At 40.0% G+C, this 26,830-nt stretch overlaps 1 protein-coding gene across 2 annotated transcripts in view; it reads left to right on the top strand.

Moving 5' to 3' along the window:
• RBFOX1 (RNA binding fox-1 homolog 1) overlaps positions 1 to 26,830 on the top strand; it is a gene marked incomplete at its 3' end in the record, with an annotated part of 186,291 nt that overhangs the window by 65,112 nt on the left and 94,349 nt on the right. For both annotated transcript variants that reach the window (XM_082645489.1, XM_082645490.1), the window contains exons 5-7: positions 6,560 to 6,652; positions 8,393 to 8,453; positions 19,065 to 19,118. In XM_082645489.1, the coding sequence (XP_082501615.1) occupies positions 6,560 to 6,652; positions 8,393 to 8,453; positions 19,065 to 19,118 (208 nt within the window). The remainder of the gene's footprint in view (positions 1 to 6,559; positions 6,653 to 8,392; positions 8,454 to 19,064; positions 19,119 to 26,830) is intronic.

The raw sequence follows: 26,830 nt of genomic DNA, 5'->3' as shown, positions 1-26,830 counted from the left end.
ATCAATTTTCCAGAGGAAAACTACCCATGCTTAAAAAAATAATATTGTTGCTACATTTTTGTTTTTCAGTGATAATTATGTTCTTTATATTAAAAAGTGAGTTGATAGTCTCATGAGCAGGTAAATATGTGATTATTCTGTATTAATAAAGTGCAGTTCTTTTCCTGGGTTGTAGGGGAGAAAATCTCATATACACCAACCTTTTGAATAAAACTTGATCCATTAGTCTGTGTACCCACCCACATTTTGCAATTTGCCGTTGCTTTTAGTTAGCTTTTTTTTTTTTCTGGGAAAGCAATTTTTAAGTAGATTTTCTTAGAGCTAACAGTGTTTGTAAAAATCAGAGGTTATATGGTCAAACTCCAGCAACTTCAAAATGGAAATAGGTTAGTAGAAAAAAAAAAAAAGCCCAACTCTTCCAAAACATCTTCTGTACCAGTGGTCATCTAAGAGCAGTATCCAGACGGGCAGCATCAGCACGACCTGGGAATTTAGAAATGCAGATTCTCAGGGTCCAACCCAGACCTTATTGAATCAGATCCTCAGAAACTGGGGCCCAGCAATCTGTGTTTTAACAAACCTACCAGGGCTGTGGTTAAACTGATAAACCCTGTGTCTTTCTGTTTTTGACACACGCCCACGCTTCGTTTGAATGCAAACTAGCCCTTTGCCCCCTGGGGCTTCGAGGTTGCTAAAGCATCCTCCTTCTACCTGCATTGACGGAAAATGCAAGAGAGCCATCAGAATCTCCCTGGAGGAAAGCAGTGCATTTGGCAGAGCAGCAGCAGATACTGTGGTAACAGGGAAGGATGCTGCAAAAGACTTGGATATTGACATCAGGAACTAGAAAGTGAAACACGTTCAATAACTCTGCCTGGTTTCCGGTCCGCCAGGAATGTTCAGCTGCCTTCACATCCCCAGACTGTGAAAGTGGGGTTGGAGAGAAGTTGATTACCAAGCACAGAGAGATCCCGGGTTCAGCCCCAGAGCTTTTCGTACACAGGCAATTTGGGACAAGCCAACATCCAGGAGGGTTACTAAGAAGAACAGGTTTTACCTAAGGGAGCAAGAGCCAGTCTCCTGGGTATAGTAACCATTTCCTCCCCACAAAGCAATCCTTTATTATTCCTTGGACAGTCTGTACCCTCTCCGTCCTAAATAGGTTTAGTATTAACCTAATAGGATAATGCTGATTGAATTGAAGAAAGAAAATGCCAGTATTCTCTTTTCCACAGTCAAAATGGTGTTGTGATATGCCAGATGAGTGTAAAAAAAAAAAAAAAAGAAAAATCAATTCATTATACTCTCTGGTTTTGCTACTTTAGGGAGCTCATCATTCTGTAATTTCAGATGTTTTACAGTCATCCTTGTAATATGTCAGTAGTTTGACCTCCAGGCTGGGGGAAAAATAAGCTAACTCTCTTTCTGCTCTGGTATGAAAAGCATTACAGGTACTATTTCTATGTGTGCAAAGTCAAGTGCATTAAGAGAAAAATGTGCCTGATCCCTTTCACTCAGGACTGATGTATTCTGGGCAAAGTTATAGAAGATGTTGGCCAACTTTCTTCTAATCCTGAGTTCTAGCACTGCTGCCTTTAAAGGCTTTTTTTTTTTTTAATTTATATTCCATGTGTACTTTGTTTTGTAACTTTTGCAAGTTGGAGGAAACTATTTAATTTTTTTCGAGAGCTGTTTAAGGACATTAGAAGAATATCATTTGCTATTTTGAAAGGACAATGGTGGTGCTATTTTTAAGACTTCTTCCCTCATTCTTGTGATTAGCCTGTCTCTAGGGCTTTAGGAATAAAACCATTTAAATTTGCTGCATCGAGAGATTGATTTTGTGAAGCTGTGAAGAAGCCTTTTTTTTTTTTTTTTTTTTTTTTTTTTTAAGAACCATCAAAAATAGCCTCTCTCAGTGGGTTTGCTCCCTCTGAAAGAACTGGTCTCGCAGGTGTGGGAGCTGACTGGTACCACTGGAATGTCATGGAGACAGTCCAGTTGGGAACTGCTGAATGAAGGAAACAGCTCACACAGGGGTATCTTTCTTTCGTACTTGACGTTATCGTTTACGGGAAAAGGTCTTATTTAAAGGAACATTTCCACTTTAATGGTCGAGAAACCTGAACTGTTGGTATGACCTGATTTTCATCCTTTGGTACTGGAGAAGCAGCCAGGAAATGGGGGAGAGCTTACAAGCTAGAAGCTGACCTTCTGGCCATCCTCTTTGGGGACCATCCCAAGACAGCCACTCAATGAGGGTGGCTCAATGTGGGTGTTTGGTGTGTATGTGTGTGTGCGTGCACCTGTGCATATACACCTATATACACACAAGCAGTATCTATATCATCCTGGGGATGTATAATCTACAAGTTCATGTATAGAAGGATAGCAAGTAAACAAGGAAATCACTTTCAGAAAAGATCTGCCAGACTTGGAAAATGGAATGAGATAGCATTTCAGGGTGAGAGATACTAGCATTCATTTTTCCTTTTAGGAGATTTAAAAATGTTGTGTTTACCTCTGAAACATTTTATTTGGGGGGTGCAGCCAGAGACAGCTACTTTTTCATAGACCTAGGAAATGCAGTCTGCTCTTTGATTCAATGATGTCTATAGTATTGGTTGCATTCCAGTACAACATTGGTGAATCGGACGTGAGTGAGAGAGAAGTGCTTCCTGGTCTCACAGACTTTCCAGAGTAGCCTGAGAGACAGATCCTTAAGACAAACAAATGCAGTAGAGTTTGCTGTGTTCTTTAGAGAAGAAGGGGCTGCTGAGATTCCAAGCAGGCAGACCAATCTCGTTGGAAGCTGGGAGGCCTTCTGGGAGAAGTGGCATTTAAGCTGCGAGAAAAAGATGAGTCAGGGTTTCACAGGGAAAGGAAGGAGGGAAGATGGTCTTCCAGGGAGAAGGGTCTGCGTGTGAAAAGGCGATTGGGAACAAGCGGGTCGTAAAGCCCTTAGTCTCACAGGAAAATGAGCCTTCAGACCCTTATCAACAGCTCTCCTCTTCTAGGTGTTAGGAGTTCTCTGCACCAGAAACTAGTAGAATCAGATTTTCATGTAAGATGAAAAGTCAGCGCACGCATCCATCCTGGATACTTCAGAGCCTTTATTTCAGCTATAAAATATTGTATTTGTATTACTACAAAAAGGGAATATATCGCCTAAATATATCCCACAAGATTAAAGTAGAAAAATAACTGGGATACGGGAAGATCAGAATTTATGTTTCACAAAACGATCTAAAAATAAGCAAGTCACGGCTGGTCCACGTTAGGGTCGCCATTATCTGCCTAGGGGTCATGCCTTCCCATCAGAGGGCACAAATATCCCAGATTCTCTTCTCCTGAAGGATTGCACCTTCTCTTAGCTCCCCCTCCTCTGTTAAGGTAAACCCTGGGAAGCAGTGTCTCTCCTCCAGCACTTAGGGAGCATCTGACTCCCCCCATGCAGCCCCTCCTGCACATTTGATCTTTACAGGGTTATTGCATTGCACTCGGTTCCTTCCTGTGCTCACCGGGCCAAGTCAAGAAGGTGCTTCTTTTGATCCCCTTTTTAAGACTGAGATAAAAATATTCAAAATATTTTAAGAATATTCTGCAAGTTACATTTTTCTTAGCATAGAATTCTGACCACGAGGCAGGTCAAAAGAAACAGCACCTGTGCTTGATGGAGAGGGTGCCTAAAAATGGCCAGCTTGTGGTCTCTGGTTATGGTGTAGCTCCCCAGATGAGAATCTGGCCATCTTCTGACCCAGGGACATCGTAGCACTTCTTACCTGGGTGGGAGGTAGGATTGTCCAATGGGACCTGTAGGAGAATCCCTTTAGTATTTGGGGGACTGAGTCTGGAGCAAGGTCTTCATGAACCCAGCTTTGCCAGATCTCAACTAGGCATCTCAGCAGGTTGAAAGGAGCCACTCAAAAAAAAAAAGTTTAGCAGAAAATAATGAGAGTAAAAATAATAATAAAGAGAATCAACATAATTTTTTACTTCAAAAGAAAGTGAAAATAGAGTAGAATTCCTTTTTAGTTTATGAACTTGGGGTTCAGAATAAATTTTTATCTTCACTTTCACCTCTCCCTGATGAACATGATGCAGATTTTAGGCCAGTATGGTTTGCTCTGGGTTCAGACCAGAATCACAATAACTCGATTCACTGGGATCACGTTAGGCAGGTGGGGGGCATGTTCGAGTTTCTCCTGCCTCTGTTCCTTCCAGCACTGTGGTGACACCGACTGTTAGTGCCTGTCAACAACAATGATGCCACCAAGCCCTCCATCGATAAATCACATCAGACTGTGGATTTCCTTTCCTTGCCAAGTGAAAGAATTGCCCCAGATAGAGCTGGAGTCCTAGTTTCCCTAATTACTTATTAAATGTATGGCATGGCTATGGATGCTAGAGCACTGGGCTTAGAGGTCAGGAAGAGAACATTCCTATGTGATTTTGGCTGACCCCTAGGTTTAAGATACGAATCACCAAGTCAGATAGATATTCATCTCAAAACTCACTCCACTCCCTAAATTGCTCTATAGAAACTGGCAATGTAATATTCTACTTCATTCAAGGAACTGAATCCTTTAGATGGTGCTTAGTGGTATGAGAGGCCATGGAAACCCAATTGCTGGGCCACATTGGTAACTTTTTCAGCAGATTTCTGGGCTCCACTCTGGGATTCTGATGTGATAGATATGGGTCAGGCCTCAGGAATCTGAATGTTTAATATGCTCTCCAGTTCCTTCTGATGTACAACTAAGTGTGGGACCCACTGACTAAGAGCCATCAAACAGAGCAACCCCCTCTCCCAAATTCTGTCTTTTGCCTATTGAAGAACTATTATTTCAAAACTAATCGGCATGTATGTTTGAGTACCAAATGTGGGCATCCTACCAGTGATGAACAGAACTAAGTAGCGTCCTTCTGAGCATGTAACTTTATTAGGTTAATCAAACAGTTCAGACCTACCCTAATCATGGACCCTCACTGTGGGAAATATGAAGGGTAATTCAGCCTAATCCCCCAAGTGAATAATTAAATTTTTCTCTATCAGATAATTATCTAATCTAACTTGAAGACATCCACAGCTAGTTTCCTCTATGCATGAGCCCATCTTAATATTGGAAAGTTCTCTCTTAGTTAAAGCACTGGGTAACAGCTCTCTAAATACCCTGAGTTTCGGACATCCCTTTAGCAATCTAATGAGGACCTGAGAGCTAACAGCTAATGACTAGCTGTGATTTGTAATGACGGTCTATTTTATTAGTAGGACAGACTGTCCTACTGCCCCAGCTAAGCTTAAAGCTAGCGTTTTTCCTTTATGTAAAGATTACCGAACACAAAGAGGAGTCCTGGCACATTGCATTATTTCACCCAGTTTACACTGTGAAGACCAGAATGAGCTGGCATATTTGCACTGGAATTGTTTCAAACGGTTGGTGTATATTTCTGAACAAGATGTACAAATATTTTTAGGGGTTTTAAAAATAATGTGTCATATTTTCTGTACTCTTCTTAGGAACAGTTTCAGTGAAGAAAAAGGATGGATTTTTGACAATGCGATGTTTGGGGGGTTGTTTTTTGAGGCTGAAATATTAAACAAAATAGGCCAATGGTGCAGAAAAGGGTATATTTGTTATTGATCAATAAAAATTCACAGAGTGTTATTATAAATAACATTCTATTAAAGGAGCTTCTTTATTTTCTACCAGTTGATTTGATAAATGAATACCAGCATAATGTCTTAGGACTTTACCATATGAATACACATTTCCCTTTTGGGTTAATAAAGTAGTCGGGAAAGTTGACAAATTCCGAAGCATGTATATTATTTGTGGGGTCAGAGGGGAAGTATTAATACAAAAATGTTACTTGAACTGTTTGCATTATTAATCAATTGATGTTTATTTCTATTCATTTCATGGGATTATTTTGCTTATTAGATCAGAGTTTAAGATTTATTATAAAAAAAGGTCTTTCCTTTTTTTTAGGCTTCTAATTTTTATTTTTTGAGACATAAAGGCTGTAGAATTGACAAATTTGAATAACCCTAAAACTGCATGGAGAAGAGATGGTCTTAAAACCACACAGCATGACTCTGTAGGCAATGTTAGAAGATTCTGGCATTCATTGTTGAATTTTGTGCACACGTTTTCTTTTCTTTTCTTCTTAATTTGCATGTCAAGAAAGTGGTTCCCTTTTTTTTCCTCGTTATTTCATTTTCTTCTCTGTGAAGACACTGTACATTTATTTTGATCTCATTTTCTTTCCGTTAGATTTCTTTTCTTCTGTAGTGACATTTAGAAAGGTATTTCTGGTATCATTCTTTGAATTCTTCAGGGGTGACAGCTAACGGGTGACAGAAAACAAAAATCTTGTTCACATTTGTCGCTTACTTATTGCACATTTTAGTACTCTTATAATTTCTCTAATTTGCATGTTACAGAACTGAAGCCAGGACAAGAAATAGAAATTAAAGCGAGAGAACGTTCCACAGTGGTCGTTGACTGAAAATAATAATCTGCATGTTGTTTTCCCTTCTCCCTCCTGCATGCAGGGATTTGGTTTCGTAACTTTCGAAAATAGTGCCGATGCGGACAGGGCGAGGGAGAAATTACACGGCACCGTGGTAGAGGGCCGTAAAATCGAGGTGCATGTCCAAAATATTTTCCTTTTCATCTTTTTGATAAGTGTCTGCTTCACGCTCATTTGTTGTTTCAGATGCATCATTGTGTCTTGTATGTGACCCTACTCCCTTCTCATTGTTTATATATATATATTTATATATAAAAAGGAAAACTGGCCTTACTTTTTAAAAAATTTTCCTTTATTATGTTACTCTTATTACTGCTGAAAGGTGGATGGCAAAAGTGAGACAAAAGAAAGGTTAATCTGAAAGGGTTTTTTTTTTTTTAATTATTTTATTTTTCATGTCTTATAACCAATGGGTGCAGTAGATTCCAAGCAGTGGAGAGAGTGTTGCCAAACAAAACAAAATACAGAGCAGTTTCTTTTTTTTTTTTTTCCTTTTCTTTTTCTTTCCACTACAGGGTTGATGAGGGATCCACAGTGGTGTGCAAATTAAGCCAAATTGTGAAAAATGGCATTTGAGAGAACGATTGTTTGGAAAAAAAAAAAAGTGAGAGGTTTTTGTCATGAAACCTTTCTTTTTTTTTTTTTTTTGTTTTTTTAAGAAGCCAGTTTGAACTTTATACTCTTTTGATCACAAAGTGAATAACCAAACAGGATTTCCTGTTCAATATCTGGCTGTTCTTCATGGAAAAAAATAAATGCTAAAATTCCGATACTCAGAATCTGCTCTTTCTGCCACTGACTCTCCCTCAAAATGACCACAGGGTCGTATTTGTTAAAACTTAAAAAAAAAAAGAAAAAATTACCAGTTAAAAATGCTTTAGTCTTTGGAGTAAGATGTTGCATATTTTGCCTTTCATTTCCTCCCACCCTCGACGATAACCCTTAGGCCCCTCACCAAACTCTCAGTAACCATGGTAACTGTATACAAACCCATGCTGGCGATGGTGGTGAATGGTAAGTGGTGAAATCCATCTGCCGTTTCACGTATTTAGTGCTGATATATCTCTATACATATATATACCACGTGAATTTTTTTGACTTGTTGTATTAAGTTTTCTTGATGCTCTATTTTTTTGGATATTGGTACGCCTGTAACTGAGTGTACGTTCTAAGCTAGCCTGGGAGGCACTGACTGGATTGAGATATGACCAGTGCACATCTTACTCAGATCGTTAACTCCATATTGTGTTAAACAATGCACCCTCTCTTTTATCCTTTTGTTAGCTGTGACTTTAAAGCTTGAATGATTTTGTTAATTCTTGCGATGTAAAAGGCTCTTGTTCCAAGTGTTGAATGCTAGATGTTGCTTCCCGATGGTTCTTCCCTCGTAAAGTGTTGCATACGGCTAAAACTTGTTTGTCCTTATTTTGACATTTATGTTCCCTTGTACCTTGTCTCTCCCCTCTTCTATTCCACTGCATGTTCCTTCATATGAACCTTATTTTATGTTTAAAAAATATTTATCGTTTCTGTGTTACCATGGAGTACACGCATGCTTTTCAGTCTTCAATTATGCAGTTCCTTTTAATTTGCTTTTACTGTCTCCTTATTAAACTTTTAAGTGATATGACATTGCTTTATTGAAATGATTTGTTAAGTTAAAATGGTTATGAAGTAAATGTAATTATAAAAATGTATGATTTTGTTATGCACCTACTGCCTTTTATAAATTAAAATGCATTTTAGTTTTTGGTGTTTTTTTTTTTAATAAGTAATCACAGTCATAATGCATGCAACTAATTGAATATGGACTGGCCCTGGAATATGTGCTTATTTGAGTTTTCTATGTACATAGGTAAATAATGCCACAGCACGTGTAATGACAAATAAAAAGACTGTCAACCCTTATACAAATGGTAAGTAGAGATTGGCCTTTTACAAGAAATTGTCTCTACCTCAGAATCTACTAAGTAATTTAACTGGGGAATCTGTTTCAACAAGCCATATTTGCCTCAGCATGGCCACTGTGTCCTTGCTGCTGACCTGCTACAGTGAACCACTTGAATCAATAAGATAAATTTCATGACAAAGGAAAATTTAGTTCTCAGGTTAAGAGTGCATGTCCTTCTTTCAGTCTCTCTATAATAACTCCCATGTGAGTGAGATACAGTACTTATTTGGGAATTACTTGGGTAATTTAATTTATTGTTATTAGAGTTAGTTGAAGGAGGATGGAAGTTTTGTTTGTTTCTTTTTTCATCACCACCTCCTCACTGATCACTAATCATCCCCAGAAGTGGGACTGCAGAACTTGGCTCTGGCTTTGAATCTTCTCTGGAGCTATTAGGCTTTTAAAGTGCCTTAGAGGGTCCCTCATGACCAGTTCCATAGTGAGAACTGGTTGCCCACTAGTGGCATTTGAGGGCAGGTGAAGGTGTTGCTGTGTATTGCAGACCCCTTCAGGACAAGGCATTTCTGCCCTTGCTCTAGAAGAAGACATCTCAAGATGCTTCATAATAAGGATTTAATATGTATGAAGAGTTATTTAAAATGTTCACACATTTTGATTCTTTAATCCTTCTCAGAAAAAAATGTCTCTTAAGATATATGGGGGGGCTTCCCTGGTGGCACAGTGGTTGAGAGTCTGCCTGCCGATGCAGGGGACACGGGTTCGTGCCCCAGACCAGGAAGATCCCACATGCCGCAGAGCAGCTAGACCCGTGAGCCATGGCCACTGAGCCTGCGCGTCCAGAGCCTGTGCTCTGCAACGGGAGAGGCCACAACAGTGAGAGGCCCGCATACCACAAAAAAAAAAGAAAAAAAGATATATGGGGGGAGGGAGGCTGTTGATATGCTAATCACATACTTAATTGTACCAGAATTAGAAAGAATGTAATGTAGTAAGTTAAAGTTAGAGCTTAGTGGAATATTATAGTCATTAAAATGAGTAGGATGAAGACTACAAAGGGCCTCATAATGAATGAAAAAATTTAAAATGAGAAAATTATATGTATAGCATGATTTGAATTAAGGTAGGCATTACACCAAAATGTTAATGGTTGAGTTGAATTGTGAGACTGGAAGATATTTTTTGGTTTATAGATTTTAAAAAAAATAACAGTTTTATTACAGTCTTAAGGAAAAATTTATGGAATTTTCCATTTTTAACATTTTAATTACACATGAAACATGGAAATACAGACATTAAAAAATGAAAAGAAAGAAAGAGAGAGAGGGAGAGAGAGAGGAAGGAAGGGAGGAAGGAAGAAAGGAAGGAAAAACGGGGGGAAGAAAAGGCTAAAATATATTTTGAATGACACTACTGCCACCTTGGTTTCCCAGCTACCTCCTCAGAAGGTACCACTATTACAGATTATTGTCTATACCTTTATTTTGCACTTTCTTGTATATATATGTAGTCAGTATATATTTATAACATTCACAGTAATGTGTGCATGCTTTTTATATGAACATGGTGTACATATCATTTCTAATTGGCTTTTGTAAGTCATATGGAGTTCTTTCAATGTTAATACATACAGACTACATTCATTCTTTTTAGTGGTTACATAATATTTCATAAAATGAATATATGGGTTTATTCCCACCTTACATACTGATTGACTTTTTTTTTCTGTTATAAACAATGCTACAAGCATTTGGTAGCTTTGCTTTTGTTTTTCTTCTTTCTTGTGCAAATGGCTACCAATTAGGCTAAGCCAGTTTGTTCTTATTTTTAAAAGGGGCAAAATTAAACAGAAATATACCCTCAATATAATAGTAGTCTAAGGAGAAAGACCAGAAGAATTATTTATTCTGCTGACCCATTTTCCCAGCTCCAACAACCCAAGACATAACCTTAAATGGTATAGAAAATTTTTGCAACAGACTTTGAATGCCCAGTGATGAAATGAAGCAAACCGCTGAGTTACATGTCATGAAGACTTTCTACTTGGGTAAAAATGATAGCTCTGCAACTTGCTAGAGCTAGTATACAATGACACCAACGTGACTACTGGGCACTTTCTTTAATTATGAAGTAGCAATTGTGTGTGCATGTGCATGTGAGTGTGTGTGTGTGTGTGTGTTTGCACCACGCATGCTTTCATGCATATGCATAGATGTTCATATCTGCTGCTTCTGTGAGAAAAGAAAGCAAGGGAAGCCAAATATTATTCCTTAAGCCATATGTAGGCATGTTTATTTTAAAGAAAGTGCTATTGATCAATGACATACCCAGGGGCTGAAAACTGGACCTGTGGGCCTTGGAGACAAAATTCAAAGCCTATTTATTAATAGCCAACATCTCTGGAACACTGAGTACGTGGCATTACGTTAAGCATTTTAGGTGCACTGGGTCCACATGAAGTCCTATAAAGAAGACATAGGTTTCCTGTGGTAAAGCTGTAAAATTTGAGGCTAGAGGAGATGGAGTGATTAGTGAAGCCTTTTTCTTTTATTATGAAATAACAAAATCTTGTGGCCATGCCCATGTGTTATGAGTGCATCACTTTCCCCTGTCATCTTACAGAACTGCACTCAAGCAACCAGCTACAGGAACAGAAAGATTATTAAAGGTGCAGCCCCAAATTCCCAGTTTGGTATGTTGGCATAAACATCCCACATCCCATTCCAGGGAACCATGCATTCTTAGTTTCCAGAAATGTCATATGGGTCTCTAATCTGTGTACCCAAAAGGGGGTACTCAGGGGCTTATCCTGTCCCATGGACTGAGGATGGTACCTAAGGGGTAGATGGGCAGTCACAGTAGAACTGACTTAAAAAAAAAAAGGCAGATCCTAACTACATAAAGATGATTGGCTTCTGTAGAGGAGATGGTGGAGAATTTTGGTATTCAAGAAAATTAGTTTTCAAAGCTTTTTCAAGCCTTAATTCATGAGTACCATCACTACAAGTAAAATTTCCCATAAAAGGCAATCCAACATAACTGAAAAGACATGGGGCTCTCTCAGATCCTTAACAAGCATGACTGTGTTAATAGAGGATCTTATCACTACCAAAAAGAAAAAAAAAAGAAAGAAAAAAGAAAGTGGTAGCTATGTGAGATGATGGATATGTTAGTTAGCTGGATTGTGGCAAAAAGTTTACAGTGTGTATGTATATCAAATCAACAAATGGTACACCTTCAATCCTTCAATATAGATAAATTTAGTTATCAGTTATACCTCAATAAAGCTGGGGAAAAAAAGAGAAGTGAGGACAAATAAAGTCACATGGAAATGAGAAAATTGGTTGGTGAGATTCATTCATTAGCTACCTCATTCATTCTCACAAACCATCAAACTTAGGCTTCAGCAAAATTATGCATTACTAGAGTCATCAAATTTTGAGATCACTTTCACATGGAAAAATATAACTCTCCATGCCAGCATCACATTCATGCACTCCTTCAGTCTTGTCAGTCATCCAACAAAACTTTAAGCAACTGCAAAGTTTCTGATGATGAATGGGACAGGACCCTAACCGCGATAAGACACAAGGTTAGGAGGCTCTACTATAGAGGACCAAAGTTAATGAAATCATGGAGGATGTGGATGCCGTTTCCCAGGACATTTGAACTTGGCAATAAGAGAAGACTGTAGAATGACATATAGGGATCTGGAAACCCACCCCATCAGAAAGCTCCACACAGAGGGAATTGGGTGGGCTACTTCTGTATTGTTGATTTTTCCTGAGGACACCAACCCTCAGAGAAGAGTTAAGCTTTACTGAGCTCATTGGAGATCAAATGTTTCCTCTGTAAAACAAGTTGAGAATCAGATTCTCAGGAACTTCTTCAATGTTGGAGAAGCATGGGTATTGGATGTAGCTCTTTTATTTTCTCCGAGATCTTAGGAAGGATGAAAATGGGACAGAAAGACCCAAGACTATATGGAGAGGTAGACTTGTCATCACACCTGCCTTTCACTGGCTATTGAACTGCAAGCAGGCTGTTGAAACCCTCCACATGACAGCTTTCCCAAGTGGGACCTGAGAAATGGGACCTACTATATAGGGTATTTGCGATTATTATGGGAGATAAAATACTCAAAACAGTGGCAGGGGTACAAACTCCCCTAAAAATGTAATTACACAATAATCTCAATAATAAGTAGCCATCCTGTTCTCTTTTTTTTTTTTTTCCTGTAGATAGTAAGCTGAGTTTCCTGATAGACATACTAACTTAAGGATCAAACATTCAGATGCTAACAGAAGCTGGCTAGGTCAAATAAATAAGCAAGCAGAGAGGGTCTGAGAAACTTGTGGCCTTTTGGGACTCTCTTTCATTTTCATACTGGGAAAAGCAAAGTATGTCTCTTCTAGAAGAAAAAAACAGCACAGAGTAACAATAAAAGATTACTGACCTTTGGCCTCCAAGCCCAGCATGTAATAGGGAGTAGACAAACTGGGGGGTTAAGTGGGGTGGTCCGTCATCACCCCCAGCAAATTGGTCCATGAGGGATTCTTAATCTAAAGTTGCTATTTCTGCTCATGTTTGAAGAGAAACAGAAATCCTGTATAGATGAAATTTAAATGTTGACAATAGCAAAAAAAAAAGTTACTGAGTGAACCAGATGCAATGTGCAACTGACTTTTCATTTTGGGCATTGCCGTCTGCACCATTTCAAATACCAGATCCCTGGCATTCTCAGGTCATGTCTTTAGAAAACCTCGGTATTCAGTTTTGGAAACCCCGGACATTTTTTTTTTTAACATCTTTATTGGAATATAATTGCTTTACAATGGTGTGTTAGTTTCTGCTGTATAACAAAGTGAATCAGCTATATGCATAGGTATATCCCCATATCCCCTCCCTCTTGCGTCTCCCTCCCACCCTTCTTATCACACCCCTCTACATGGTCGCAAAGCACTGAGCTGATCTCCCTGTGCTACATGGCTGCTTCCCACTAGCTATCTATTTTACATTTGGTAGTATATATATGTCTGTGTTACTCTCTCACTTCGTCCCAATTTACCTTTCCCCCTCCCTGTGTCCTCAAGTCCATTCTCTATGTCTGTGTCTTTATTCCTGTCCTGCCCCTAGGTTCATCAGAACCTTTTTTTTTTTTTTAGATTCCATATATATGTGTTAGCATATGGTATTTGTTTTTCTCTTTCTGACTTACTGCACTCTGTATGACAGACTCTAGGTCCATCCACCTCACTACTCAATTTCATTTCTTTTTATGGCTGAGTGATATTCCATTGTATATATGTGCCACATCTTCTTTATCCATTCATCAGTCTATGGGCACTTAGGTTGCTGCCATGTCCTGGCTATTGTAAATAGTGCTACAGCGAACATTGTGGTACGTGACTATTTTTTGGGTTTTGGGGTTTGTTTGTTTGTTTTTTTTTTTTTGCGGTACGCGGGCCTCTCACTGCTGTGGCCTCTCCCGTTGCGGAGCATAGGCTCCGGACACGCAGGCTCAGTGGCCATGGCTCACGGGCCCAGCTGCTCCACGGCATGTGGGATCTTCCTGGACCAGGGCATGAACCCACATTCCCTGCATCGGCAGGCAGACTCTCAACCACTGCACCACCAGGGAAGCCCCATGATTCTTTTTAAATTATGGAAACCCCGGACATTTAAGGGTGATTTCTTGAATGTGTTTCTTTGATACCCAACTCCGCAAAGCCCTAGAGAAGGCACATGCAGTTTTTTGTGTGCACATTCAGACCTGTCTTTTAACACTTAATACAGCCATAGTTAACACTGGGAACCTCGGTCAGTGTTTCTACAGAAGGCTGGCAGGTGACCTTTGAGAAGCTAAATTTTAGGAGGGGAGCACTGATTTGGATGCAACCCCTTGAGGCCAGGCCGCAGAGGGATCTCTCTAAACAGCTCCTCTGTGTGATATGGAGTGAGACCTCCACATGTCTGGTCTCTGCTCCATTGCCTTGTTGTATGGGAGCCCTGGGAGCTGGGAGCAGTGGGCTTTGTCAGCTGTTCTCCCATTGTTGTAAGCTTCATTGTTCAGTTTAATGTCCTTGATCAAAATCTCTGAATTCGCAAGGCCTGGGGACATACACAAACTGCCTGAGAAATTAAAACTGGGATCATTTTGTCCGTCTTCCTGACAGTGCAGACTCCTGTCTCCAGCAAGGTGATCCCAAGGGTCCCTTCCAGGTACTAGAAGGAGTCACAGGGACTATGAGGCCATTTGCATGTGATTTGCATGCATTTACATAAGCCTGCAAGATCCCTGTTAAGTCTGAGCAGAGGTGATTTTCAAGGACTGGATTCTTATTGCCTTTACCTTGAAGACAGTCACCCCTAACAGGGCCCTTTTTTATTAGGTGTATATAGGGAAGCAGGTCATTGACGGTAGGAAGGAGATCCTAGCTAAAAAGGAATGAGTCCATTAAAAAAAAGCTCTTTATTCTTTCAGTTCCTTTAGAGCAAAACTAAGTAAATATATGGAGCACTGACTATTTGCCAAACAGTTTTAGATGTTGGGACTTCACATCGGACAGCAGTCAGTCCCGCTCACTTTACCATTAATTTTAATGAAGGAGAAAGTTTATAAAAACAATTAAGTACAAGCAACAAAAGAAAAAAGATAAATCCAGGTGGTGTTAACCGCCATGCAGAAAACAAAACTGGGAATTGAATCAGGGCACAGCCGTAAGAGTAGGGAAGGAAGAGGCATTAAACAGCCTGCCCTAGGGAGACATTGGAGACCTAAATAATATCAGGTCAACTTTTGAGGAATGAGCAGAGTTCTCCAAGCAGAGTGAGCAGTGGAGACAATCCAGAATGGTCTAGGTTGGTCTAGAAGGATCTTAAGTTGTTTTGAAGAGATGAAAAAGGCCAGTGTCACCACAGTTTGGAGAAAAGGGAACAGTGGTACAAAACAAATGGACCGGGGTTAGATTGTGTGGGCTTGTAGGTCAAGGTAAAGAATTTGTGTTCTAGGGCTTTCCTGGTGACACAGTGGTTGAGAATCCACCTGCCAAGGCAGGGGACACAGGTTCAATCCATGGTCTGGGAAGATCCCATGTGCCACAGAGCAACTAAGCCTGCGAGCTGCAACTACTGAGCCCACGTGCTGCAACTACTGAAGCCTGCATGCCTAGAGCACATGCTCCGCAACAGGAGAGGCCACCACAATGAGAAGCCCATGCACCTCAACGAAGAGTAGCCCCCGCTCGCCGCAACTAGAGAGAGCCCATGTGTAGCAACGAAGACCCAACACAGCCAAAAATAAATAAATTCAATAAATAAATTTTTTAAAAAAAGAATTTGTGTTCTAAGTGCAGCAGGAAGCTATTGAATTCTGAGTAGCAGGATGACATGTCTGATTTACTTTTAAAAATTGGTTTGGCCACTAGGAAAAGAGGAAGAGAAGATGGTGAGAGTTAGGACTTTGTTGCCATGGGCTTGTCCAGCTAAGAACTAGAAATGTCTTGGGCTGGGATGGTGGCGTTGGTTAGGGAGGGAAGTGGAGAGAGTGGAAACATCTTTTCAAAGTCTAACCAACAGGATTTTCTAATGGATGGTACATGGGATATGAGGGTAAGGGAAGCATCAAGGCCTTATTTATCAAGAATTTTGTTTTGAGGAACCAAGTGGATGGAGATGCCATTTGCTGAAGCGGGGAAGACTTGGTGAGGAATCTGCTTCAGGGGAGGAGGGAGTTGAGAAGTTGAATTTTCATGCCTGTGGTGTGGTTCAGAAAAGCCTTTGTTTTTCCTACAGTGGGAATAGAGCAGCCTTATTTAGGAGAAAAGACAAGTGATGGCAAGAAGGGAAAACCTGCACTGATGTTCCCATGACTACCTGAGCAGTCTCATTTCATTTTGCTGCTCACAGATCCCAGCTGACTTATTGTAGAGGAGACCTTATCAATTACCTCTCTCAATTAATACTTGCACATGTGAGATGGCATAGATCTTCTGGGGAGGGAGAGTATCATTTTGTTTCTATTATGTTTATATTGAATGGAAGTTTTCCATGGGGACACTTGGTAAACTGGTAGATCATTGGTAGATAGTTAGAAAGTGGCATTAAGTAGCATGCCCTAAGAAGACATCAGGTCAGCTTTGTCAAGAGCTGAGAGATTGATTGATTAGTCAAAAGATAGAGAGATAATAAAGAAAGAGAGAGTGATGATAGAGATGGATGGATGGATGGATGATAGATATAGATGATATATAGAGGATAGATAAATAGAGACATAGATAGAGTTTTCTTAGCCCAAGGAAATGAGGAAGATAAATGTAGATGAGAGAAACATGATTTCTAGACAGTCTTAGACACCTCTGAGAAATCTGTTTCTTTGAGAAAAATGAAAGACTGTTGGCCTAACTTACAATCTTTGAGAGTTACATCAAAGTTAATCAATGGATCCACATTCAGTGAATGGTGTGTCCCAGCCTCGTGTGCAAAAGGAATTACTTAAGGGAGTTAATAAGAATGCATAAAAGAAACAATGGTTTCAAAAAGACCCTGTCTTCACTACCAGTAAAAGGTAGGGGCATAAGCAGGATGTCAGATGGAGGACAGAAGGAAGAAGAAGGGTAATAAATTCATCACTTAATTATTCACTTAATATGGCTACATATAGATTTCTTTCACAAACTCTAGATTTCTCTGAAAAACTAGCAAGAGAAAATTAAATATGTCCAGATAACCCTGTAGCTTTATTTGCAGCCAGTTTGCTCTATTTTCTCTTTGATTCCAAATGACTTAAAATGTGGACATGTCCTCAGAAATTGAGTATTTTCTTTGTTAGGAAGCAGTGAATTTCAGTTGGTCAAATTGAAGTCAGTTTCCATATTTATAAAGCGCATATTCTGAAATGATTGGGGTAATTTTTATTTTTATACCACTATAGGAATTTCTATAAAATAAGATGTGTTTAATATAGGAGAAGAAGGTGACAATATGGAGTTTCAGAAGCCCCTGGGACAATACGACTCAGAATTTCATGTCTTGTTCTCTGGGTCTAAAATTGCAGCCAGGAGTTTCCCATTAATATGCCTCCCAAGTAATCCAAGGATAACCCTTTGGAAAACCCTATCCTAAGATCACCCTGGGTGCTGTAAACCAGCTAGTTTATTCAAGTTGGAACAGAAAGTTTCTAGAAACAAAACATTCTTGGAAAGATCTAGGAAGTTCTTAGGTCCATCCAGGGGCCAATCTGTTGCACTATGGTGCCTCTGTCTTCCTTAGTGGATCAGTAGATTGTGGTCATCTCTCAGCTGTTCTTACAGGCTCATCACTTAGACCAGGCAGTAGGATGGCACACCCTCTCCCTGTGGGAAGAGCTCAGAGAGTACTTGTCACAAATACCTTCTCTCACATCACAACTCTCACCATTGCCTTTTCTCAGGAGCATTTAGTAGAGGACCTCTGATATTTGACCTTCACCTCAAAGACACAAGTTTTCCCACACCTGTCTTCTGTCATTTGGCAAGTCTATAATGGATGCTTTTTTTTTTTTTTTTTGCGATAAGCGGGCCTCTCACTGTTGTGGCCTCTCCCGTTGCGGAGCACAGGCTCCAGACGTGCAGGCTCAGCGGCCATGGCTCACAGGCCCAGCCGCTCCGCGGCATGTGGGATCTTCCCGGACCGGGGGACGAACCCGTGTGCCCTGCATCGGCAGGTGGACTCTCAACCACTGCGCCACCAGGGAAGCCCATGGATGCTTTTATAAAGACTTACCAGCAGGAACAGGAAATGATCACCAAACCCTAAAACATGATCATTTTTTGAGGTTGTTCCCTAAATAGTGCCCAGTGGGTGTGTAATGAGGGTAGCTTGATTTGCAAATATTCTTGTTTGCTCTTTTCTTGAGTAAAAGTTTCTAAAGGGCCAGGATTCATTTTACAGAAAATGCACCATGTGGAACATTTGGAACATTGCAGGATTCTGTTAATCCTATATACAGGTTATTTGAAAGTTACCTTAGATATCACATGCTTATTAAGAATTTTTATGGTTCTTGAATTCTTTGAAATGTATTCCACACAATCTCTAGTGGATAAATGTCATTTTCTTGGGGATTTAAAAAGCACCTTGGAATTCTATAGAGTCTCTGGGTCACAATTAAGAATGACGATTATCAGAATATGTTTCTGCAAAGAATTCTGTTCATGAGATCTTCCAAAACTTTGCGAACTTAATACAAAGGGATGTATTACAAAGGGATGAACTTAATACAAAGGAATATCTAACAGGAATCCATGAAAGAAGACCAAAAAATTTAAATTATTATAAGGGCTCTAGAAAATATTGATATGGGACGAAATGAATTATCACATCCTTTTCAAAAGGTTCATCTGTAGCTGGTCAGTAGTTTCCATGCTATTAACTTGTATTAGCAGAAAATCAAAAAAGGGCATAAATCTATTTTTCCTATGTATAGTTTTCAAGTATTCTTTATGCCTACCCAAACTATACATCCTCTAAATTTTAAAATTAAAAAAAAACACCAACCCATTTGACTTGTAGTTAATTTGCAATGATAGGAGTTGTTGAATCAAATGTGATGATAACATTTTTGTGTATTTGTTTTAAGGCTGGAAATTGAATCCAGTTGTGGGTGCAGTGTACAGTCCCGAATTCTATGCAGGTAAAGAGTTTTCTCTTTGCATGATGTCTTCTTGGTCTTTTCTAAATGTGCTTTGCCTGCCCATAATGAATGGGTTTATAAAATAATCTGAACTGATAAATTCCTATCCTAGCAAGTTTTGAATGATTTTTTTTAAGGCAAAACCAAAAGTGTTTAAAAGCTTTTAAAAAATAAAGGGGAATCATGTAAGTTACATTGTGGCATAAGCATGGAGCCACGGCTCCTTGTGACCTTTCACACTGATTTTGCCTCAAAAAAAGCACTGAGATTTTGTTCAAAAGATTTGAACAAATGGACAGCTGCTCATGCCTGTATTCTTTCAATGTGCCTGAATGTGTTTTTCAGCCATACGTTTCCATTTGGAATTGCATTTTTTATTCCCTTGGCAAAGCAGAGAGTTGGCTTAATTATCCCAATAATGTGCCAGTGTTTTGGAATTGCAAAGAGAAGGATTATTTAGAAAACTAAGAAAGTTAAGTTGTCCTTCTTTTTCCATTCATCAACTTCCCTTAGCAATTCCCTTTCTTTCTGCTTTGCCTTCAAGGGTATATAGCTTTCTCCTCATCCCTTCCCAGCCACCCACCAACTGCCACTCAAATCCACTGTCCCAGAAAACTTGGTCATCAGATTTGGGGAGAGAGTAACCCAGAAGCAACAGCAGCTGAGATTTTTTGCTCAGCATAGCCTGTTACTTCTACCTGTTATTTCCCTGCTCATGAACAAGGCTGCATGGAACACCTGAGAACCTTAGTAGATTTGCCACATTGATGTTGAAAAGAAGTCTTGCTTTGATGTGGCCCTTGCTTTTCAATAAGGAGAAATCAATGACCCGTTGGTTTAGATCCACTCATTTTGTAATCTCTTGATGGTAAGTCACACCCCTTGCTTTGTCTCTTCTGAGATGCCCTACGTCAGTCATTTTCCCGAAACTAAACATTGACCCTAGTGGATGACAAAGGAACAGGAAACTTATACAGCTACTCTAGCACAAAAACCAACTTGATTTTAAAAGATGGTAAACCTTGGAAGGCCCAATGTGATAGCTGAGTTCTGGATTTTAGGTAGGCAATATTTGTAGTTGTTCTTCATGTGTGAATTTTATTACAAGCCTGGGTTATTACCAGGGATTCTAATAGTGAAGGAGTTGTGTTGACTCTTACTGGGGAGGCAAGACCTAGCTATAAGGCTTTCCATGGCTATGTGGTGGGACCCACTTCCTGAGGGGACACATAGAGTGAGGAACGTGGACATTACTCTCAGGCAGCCCAGGATGGAATCCTGGTTTCTCTACTTGCCAGCTGTGTGATTCTAGGCGAGTTACTTAACCTCTCTGTGCCTCAGCGTCTTCATCTGTTACATGGGAGATGATAGTAGTAACAAACTCACAGGTATTTATAAGAATTACATGGGTTAATATCTGAAGAGTGTTTGGTGCATAGCAGCACCATATAAATGTCGAGGAAATAGAAATACATAAGTTAATGTTCCACCTCTCTGCCATAAGGGGAAAGTTAACTGAGAGCTGATTCTGCTGAATTTGGAGTGTACCCCTAGACTAAAAGATTCTCTTTTAATTCATGAGAAGACTAGTCCTTCAGTGCTCAGCTTATCCATTCAGGGGGCACAGATATTGCTGGGATACATCTTTGTCCAAAGCTTCAGAGAAATGAAATCCCCCAAAAGGGCAAGGAGGAAGTTGGAAAGCAGCTTCTGTGTATCTGCTGGCAGTACTGAGTGAAATAGAGTCTCTGGAATAAAGAGGTGGCAGATTCTGCGTGTGTGTGTGTGTGTGTGTGTGTCCGTGTCTGTGCACGTGCCTATGTGCATGTTTTTTCTCCCCCAAAATAATGAGATGAAGAACAAGAAGCAAGAAACCATTCAATGAGGAGATAGGGTATGAATGTGCGCATTGTAACAGAGAGAAGAAAATACATTTTTCCAGCCCCATGCAATGTAGTGCTGGTCACCTTTGGCTCAAGCAACCAGGAAAACACCAAATATCTACTTTCCAATGATTTCAAACCTCTGTGCATAGCTGTGGGTGTTTAAGAGGCCATTAAGACAGAAGAAACAATTCAGAATGACTTAAACGTAGGAGAATAAATGAATCTGCATAACTTTTAGAACATTAGAGCAGCCATTCAAATGAGCCCTGGGCCCAGCCTCAAAAGTTAGATCATGGGACTATGGGGAAAAAATAAGTTGTAATAAGGGTTACTCTTGATTGAGTACTTTTATGGTCAGGCACTGTTCTAAGCCCTTTACCTAAATTAATGTGTTTGAATCCTCATGGCAGTTTTCCAAATGTGGAAACTAAGGTACAAAGGATTGGCATCACAGGGCTAAGATTTCACAGCTGGTAAAAAGCCAGCTAAAATCGAGAGCTTGTGCTCTCTGCAACCAGGTTACTTTGCTTTCTTTTTTATGAACGTTAAAAGTCTTCATTCTTATTGACTGTGCCCTCTGATAGTAGATCACGCTCCTGCTCTCTCCAAATCAGTCAAATTAAAGAAGAGAAGTAAGATAATAATTTTGCATTATTCCAAATACCACGATATTCAGACATATTAACTGCTTATGCCAGGGGAAGCTTTCAGGAGCCCGGACAACCAAATAATTATTTCTATGAGCTGCTTCAGTAAACTTAAATCTAAAAAAATGTGTGTGGGGGGCAGATGGTGGGGCAGGGGGAAGTAAATGTTACTTGAGAAATCTGAATATTTGTGTTTGGTGTTGCCAATATCTGGGCTATCCTTGATAATCAGAGGCTTTCTCTTTTAGCCTGTATGTTTGTCTATGTAGGTAGACAGAGCTCATGATATTCAGAAATGTGGGGAAAAGTTGCTGCAGATCCAACACTCCAGAACAATTCCTTTTAAATACTTGAAGACCCATAAACACTGAGAATCCTGCTAGCTTAAATCTAAAATTTCAGGCACCTGTATCTGTGGAATGCATATATGCAAAATAGAGCTCTAGAATGTATTCATTTCCATAACCAGGTATAATGCCTCATGTTATCCATTTAAATACCCGTGACTAAGAATCTAGGGGGCATTTTAAATTTCCCCAACTACAAACATAGTCTGGATTTATCTTGGAATTTTGAATGTGCCCCAGAGCTGAAATGAAGACCTTGTCATTGATTTGCTGTGGGTATTTCACAGGTCAGCCCTGTATCTGCCTGACACAGAGAGCCAGCCTTATTTTATTAGTCATTTCTATATATAAGACTTCGTGTTAATGACAAAGATCACAATATTCCCATAGCATAATTATTGATTTTATGAAGCTTATGCAGAATTAACAACCCAGCCTCCAATTGTCTCTCAGAATGGGGCATGAAAAGTGCACATATTTTGTAAATTTAAATCAATATTTTCAATTTCTCCTAAAGGTAATTTTCCTAATTTAGTGGACTTTTCCCCTAACATTTATTTTCCCTTTAATTATAAAATGGCAGGTTATCGATATTCGTCTGTAACCTCTTGACGCCCGGAGTGTGTTTTTATTGCTCACGCAGGGTGGGGGTGGGGAGAGCAGTTATACCTCTTAATGAGGATCTTTAATTACTAGCTGAACAGTATTAATTTGCTTTGATAAATTATGACATGCACTCTCCCTCACACACATTCTAAGAGAAGCATTTAGAAAGCTGTTATGAAAGGTCTTTCATTGGGGGTGGTTTTTCTGAACTCTCATCAAGTTATACCTGCGAGAACTCTTTTAAATGCTATCCAATACCAGTTTCCAGAAGCCGATACACCTAAATCAGCATATTCCATGAACATACATAAATCTCCTCCAAAGACAAGTGGGTGTTTTCCTATAAAACTAAGCAGCAGCATTGATTATTTTTCCTAAGCCTAATCATCTTCAGACTCCTTGAGGCTTATTCTCATGACAAATGATTGATAAGTCAATACAAAAAAAATGCCCAGGTGAGTTTCAAAGACTAGCTAGCATCTACGGGCATTCCATTTTAGAGTCAAAATAAAACTGAAGGCACTAAGTAGAAGTAAAATGTCTGCAAATATCTGTTCCCAGTAGCATTTCTCAGGTTATTTAGTGTAATTAAAAATAGGGTTTTTAGGAATCCCGCTGTGGAGGCCTCAACAGGGATTCTTAGAGTTTCCTGTCATTCTGAGAAGTCCCCTTTGCCATCTAATAAAAAGGTTTTTTTAAAAAAGTGATATTCTTAAGGGATAATCATGATAGCTAGCCAACAAAACTGCTGATTGAAAGCACATTTAATCTTCATACATGAGTAAAACAAAATAAAAATAAATAACAGAAGGCTATACACAATTGTCGACATGGTCCTGACAAATGGCAAATTCATCCGTTTCTCACTTGCTGGTAAGATGGCTGCACGCACCCTGTATATCATATCTGCCAACTCATTTCTGTGATTAAATATTCCATCAGTGGGGCTATAAGGCAGCAAAGCTTAACAAGATTCATAAGATGCACCACTTGAACGCACATAACTCACTTCCGTGGATGGGGAGCACCCCGCCTGCAAAGGAAAATTGGAATTGAGTTAAATTACTCCACGAGCTGTGATCAATAGGGAAAGGAAAAGATCTTCCAATGCAATGCAGATCTAAGATAGAGTTAGGTCCTGATGACTAGAAATACACAATTAAACTCAAAAGGAGAGAGATGCAGAGTCAATCGACTTGGAAACCTTGAAGATGACAGTGAACAATAGTCTTGGTGACACAATTATTACTAGTGGGCTTTTGTGGGGGAGGAAAAAAGGGGTTCCTGAGTGGATCCTCCTTCTGAAAATAAACATTTCTGCTTTGTGGGGAGTGAAACAAAATGACGGGTACTAAAAGAAGGGCATACCTATCTGCAAAGTCACACTTGAAAAGTGGCCAGGTCTTGAAACTAGGTTATCCTGGGGTTATAGGGAGGATCAGATAAAATAATGAGTGTAAAAGATCTTCATAGACTGTAAAGTAAGATAAAAATATAAGAGATTAGCGTGATCGCTGAAGTCACCTGGATTGATCGTGTCCACGTCGGCACAAGCCTGGCCACGGATCACATGACTTGATGCCAGGCTAGGTGCTGAGAAAGTGGATTGGGATCTCAATATAAAGGTTAAAAATGAAGAGGATGGATGTAGTGCTCTGTGATTGCGTAGCTCGAAAGGGCAGGTGTATTTGACCTTGGATTACCGGGACAAAGGTATTGGTTTTCTATGGGCTCTTGGCCACTGTGAACCGTGATTCATCTGAGAATTGGGTCAGAAGTAGGTAGATGTAGGTCTCCCTCCCCCCCACTTCACTTTGTGGAGTCCATCACAGTTCAGAGAATGACCTTTAGCCACACTTTTGGATGGATTTCTTTCCACTTCCTTTCCTGCAATTTGGATACAAGAGCATCTGAAAAAATGTAAAATGTGTCCAGAACCTGGGATAACCTGACATAAGTTGATTTTCTTTTATTGGTCACAGTCCTAGACTTTGGATAGGGCTTGGGGTGATCTGCCAAAAGACTGGGTACAAAGCACGCCCCGTTTTGGGTGACTGCCTTAGCATCCTGAAAGAGTATATGGTGGGTTGGAAAGGCACCTGCCACCACCCAGAGCCCCTCCAAGCAGCAAATATTCAGGTATTCCTCATGGCTCTAAAGTTATGCATATCCACCCAGAGGACCAGCCTCGCCTGGACTCAGAGCCAGGGCGGGGAGGAGCTGCTTCTTGTGAACCATGACCTTTGGCTCGGTGGTGTTGTGTATAATTTACACATCTGCCAGATTCCAGTGCAGTGCACTTCAGTGAACTGGAACGGAAGAGTCCAGATTTAAGTCCCCAAGCAAAGGATTTTCAGCCTGGAAATGTTCCACTTCAAAGAGTTTATCTCCTACATCTGTTTACTTTTGCCTCCCCTTTTGGTGGCAATTCACTTTGCTTCTTCTCTCTCCTCCCTGCATCTGTCTTAATGGATTTCATTCCATCCCTGCCCACATTTGGCCTTAATTTTTATCTTCGTCCTTCCCTATCCTACAGAGGGAATGCAGCTCAGCTTTGATGGAGCCTGTGGGGATCTTCAAACAGGATCAGCACTCGCTTATGTGCTGAAAACTGCATTTCCTAAATAAATGAGTCCCCATTCTATTGCATGGAAAGGCTATCAAGGAGAGCTTGCCCCAAAGCAGGGAGTGACAGGATGGTCCTTGTAGGAGAAGCCCCACCACTAGGCTGTGGAGGAAGATGAGGTTCGGGTATCAGGCTCTGGATAAATTTCATAGGGAAAGTTCTAGGTTGCCCTCATTAATATACTCAGCAACTCAAAACATCAGCAACATAAGCCAACTCTGGGCGCTTAATCTGTGCTAGGCACTGTGCTAAACTCTGCATCTCCTCCAATTCTAATAAAAATGTTATAGCATTATCTTCTTTATAGAAATTATGAAACCAAGGTTTTTGTGGAGAGTTTATCTCATTTCCTAAATCACAGAACTAGTTTGTGAAGAATCTGTATATTATATAAAGGTCTTTTTTCTAACCACAAAGCCAATATTTTTCATCACCTTCCGATGCAGCTTCCTCAGTAATAGATGAGGGCACACCCTCCATGCCTTCCATTCATTAGGTCATAGAATATAATGACAATTAGTAAGAGTGTCTTTGCATTTAATATTATTGGCTGCATGCCCAACCCCCATGATGGGATGTTTACATGTGTTTACAGAGATTGCAGCTTTGCAGGATGAGTGTCATTTTCTTCCTTTTGCAGATAAAGTAGAAATCCAGTGAAGTGGAGTTGCCCAAGGTTGCTTACTTCAAAGGTTAAAAAGCTGATTCCAGCCCCTATCTTTGTATATCTTATTACAAAGCCAATTCCTTTCCCTGCAAGTTACCTCCCATATGTTACTAAATGCAAGCTCCTGTGCCTGACTCACAGTGAGGCCAAACAATACTGAAACGTCAGAGTTTGGAGCAGAGACAGGTTTATTATATAAAGGTCTTTATTATATAAAGAACCATGCGAGGAGACAGGTGGCTCTTGCCCCCAAACCCGCAAACTCCTTGAAGGGTTTCAGCAAAGTATTTTTAAAGGCAAGGCGAAGGAGGGGCCAGGTTGGTTGTTGCACACTTCTTGGTGTCAGAATCCTTTGTGTACATAGCTCAGGTCACGATGTTCCTATAAACCTCCAACAAAACAAATGTTATTCTCTGTTCTGCAACTTTATCTCTATAAGAATGGAAAAGTGTTGTACTCTTAAAGGTCAGAGCCTTGAGAATAGCTATCCTGTATATTTCAGGCTATGGGCAACATTCTTAACTCTAAGCAAAAGCAAAAGAATACAAAGGTTAAAGTAAAAGAAACAGATCTAATGTGGAGTCAGGTATGTTCTTCCCTATTACACAGACATGCTTTAGTTAATCCAGTATTTTGGATTGATGGTTCTTAACTGGGAGTGATTTTGCCTCCCAAAGGAATCAGGCAATTTCTGGAGCCAATTTTCACTGTTACATCTGGGGAGAGGGGTGTTCACTACTGACCTCTAGAGGGTGGGGCTAAGGATGCTGCAAAATATCCTGCAGTGCCCCGGACGGCCTCACACACAAAGAATGATCTGGCCTAAAATTCTGATAGTGCTGAGATTGAAAAACCCGGTCCTAATAGAAGCACATGTGTAAAGATGTGACCTATGCACCAAATATCTTAAAAATTCTCATGCCCTGCTGATGG

This window comes from Mesoplodon mirus, assembly GCF_964341445.2.
Source record: "Mesoplodon mirus genome assembly, chromosome: 15".
In the NCBI taxonomy this organism is placed as follows: Eukaryota; Metazoa; Chordata; class Mammalia; order Artiodactyla; family Ziphiidae; genus Mesoplodon; species Mesoplodon mirus.
The sequence above is the reverse complement of the archived record's forward strand: the minus strand, read 5'-3'. Positions and strand labels throughout refer to the sequence as shown.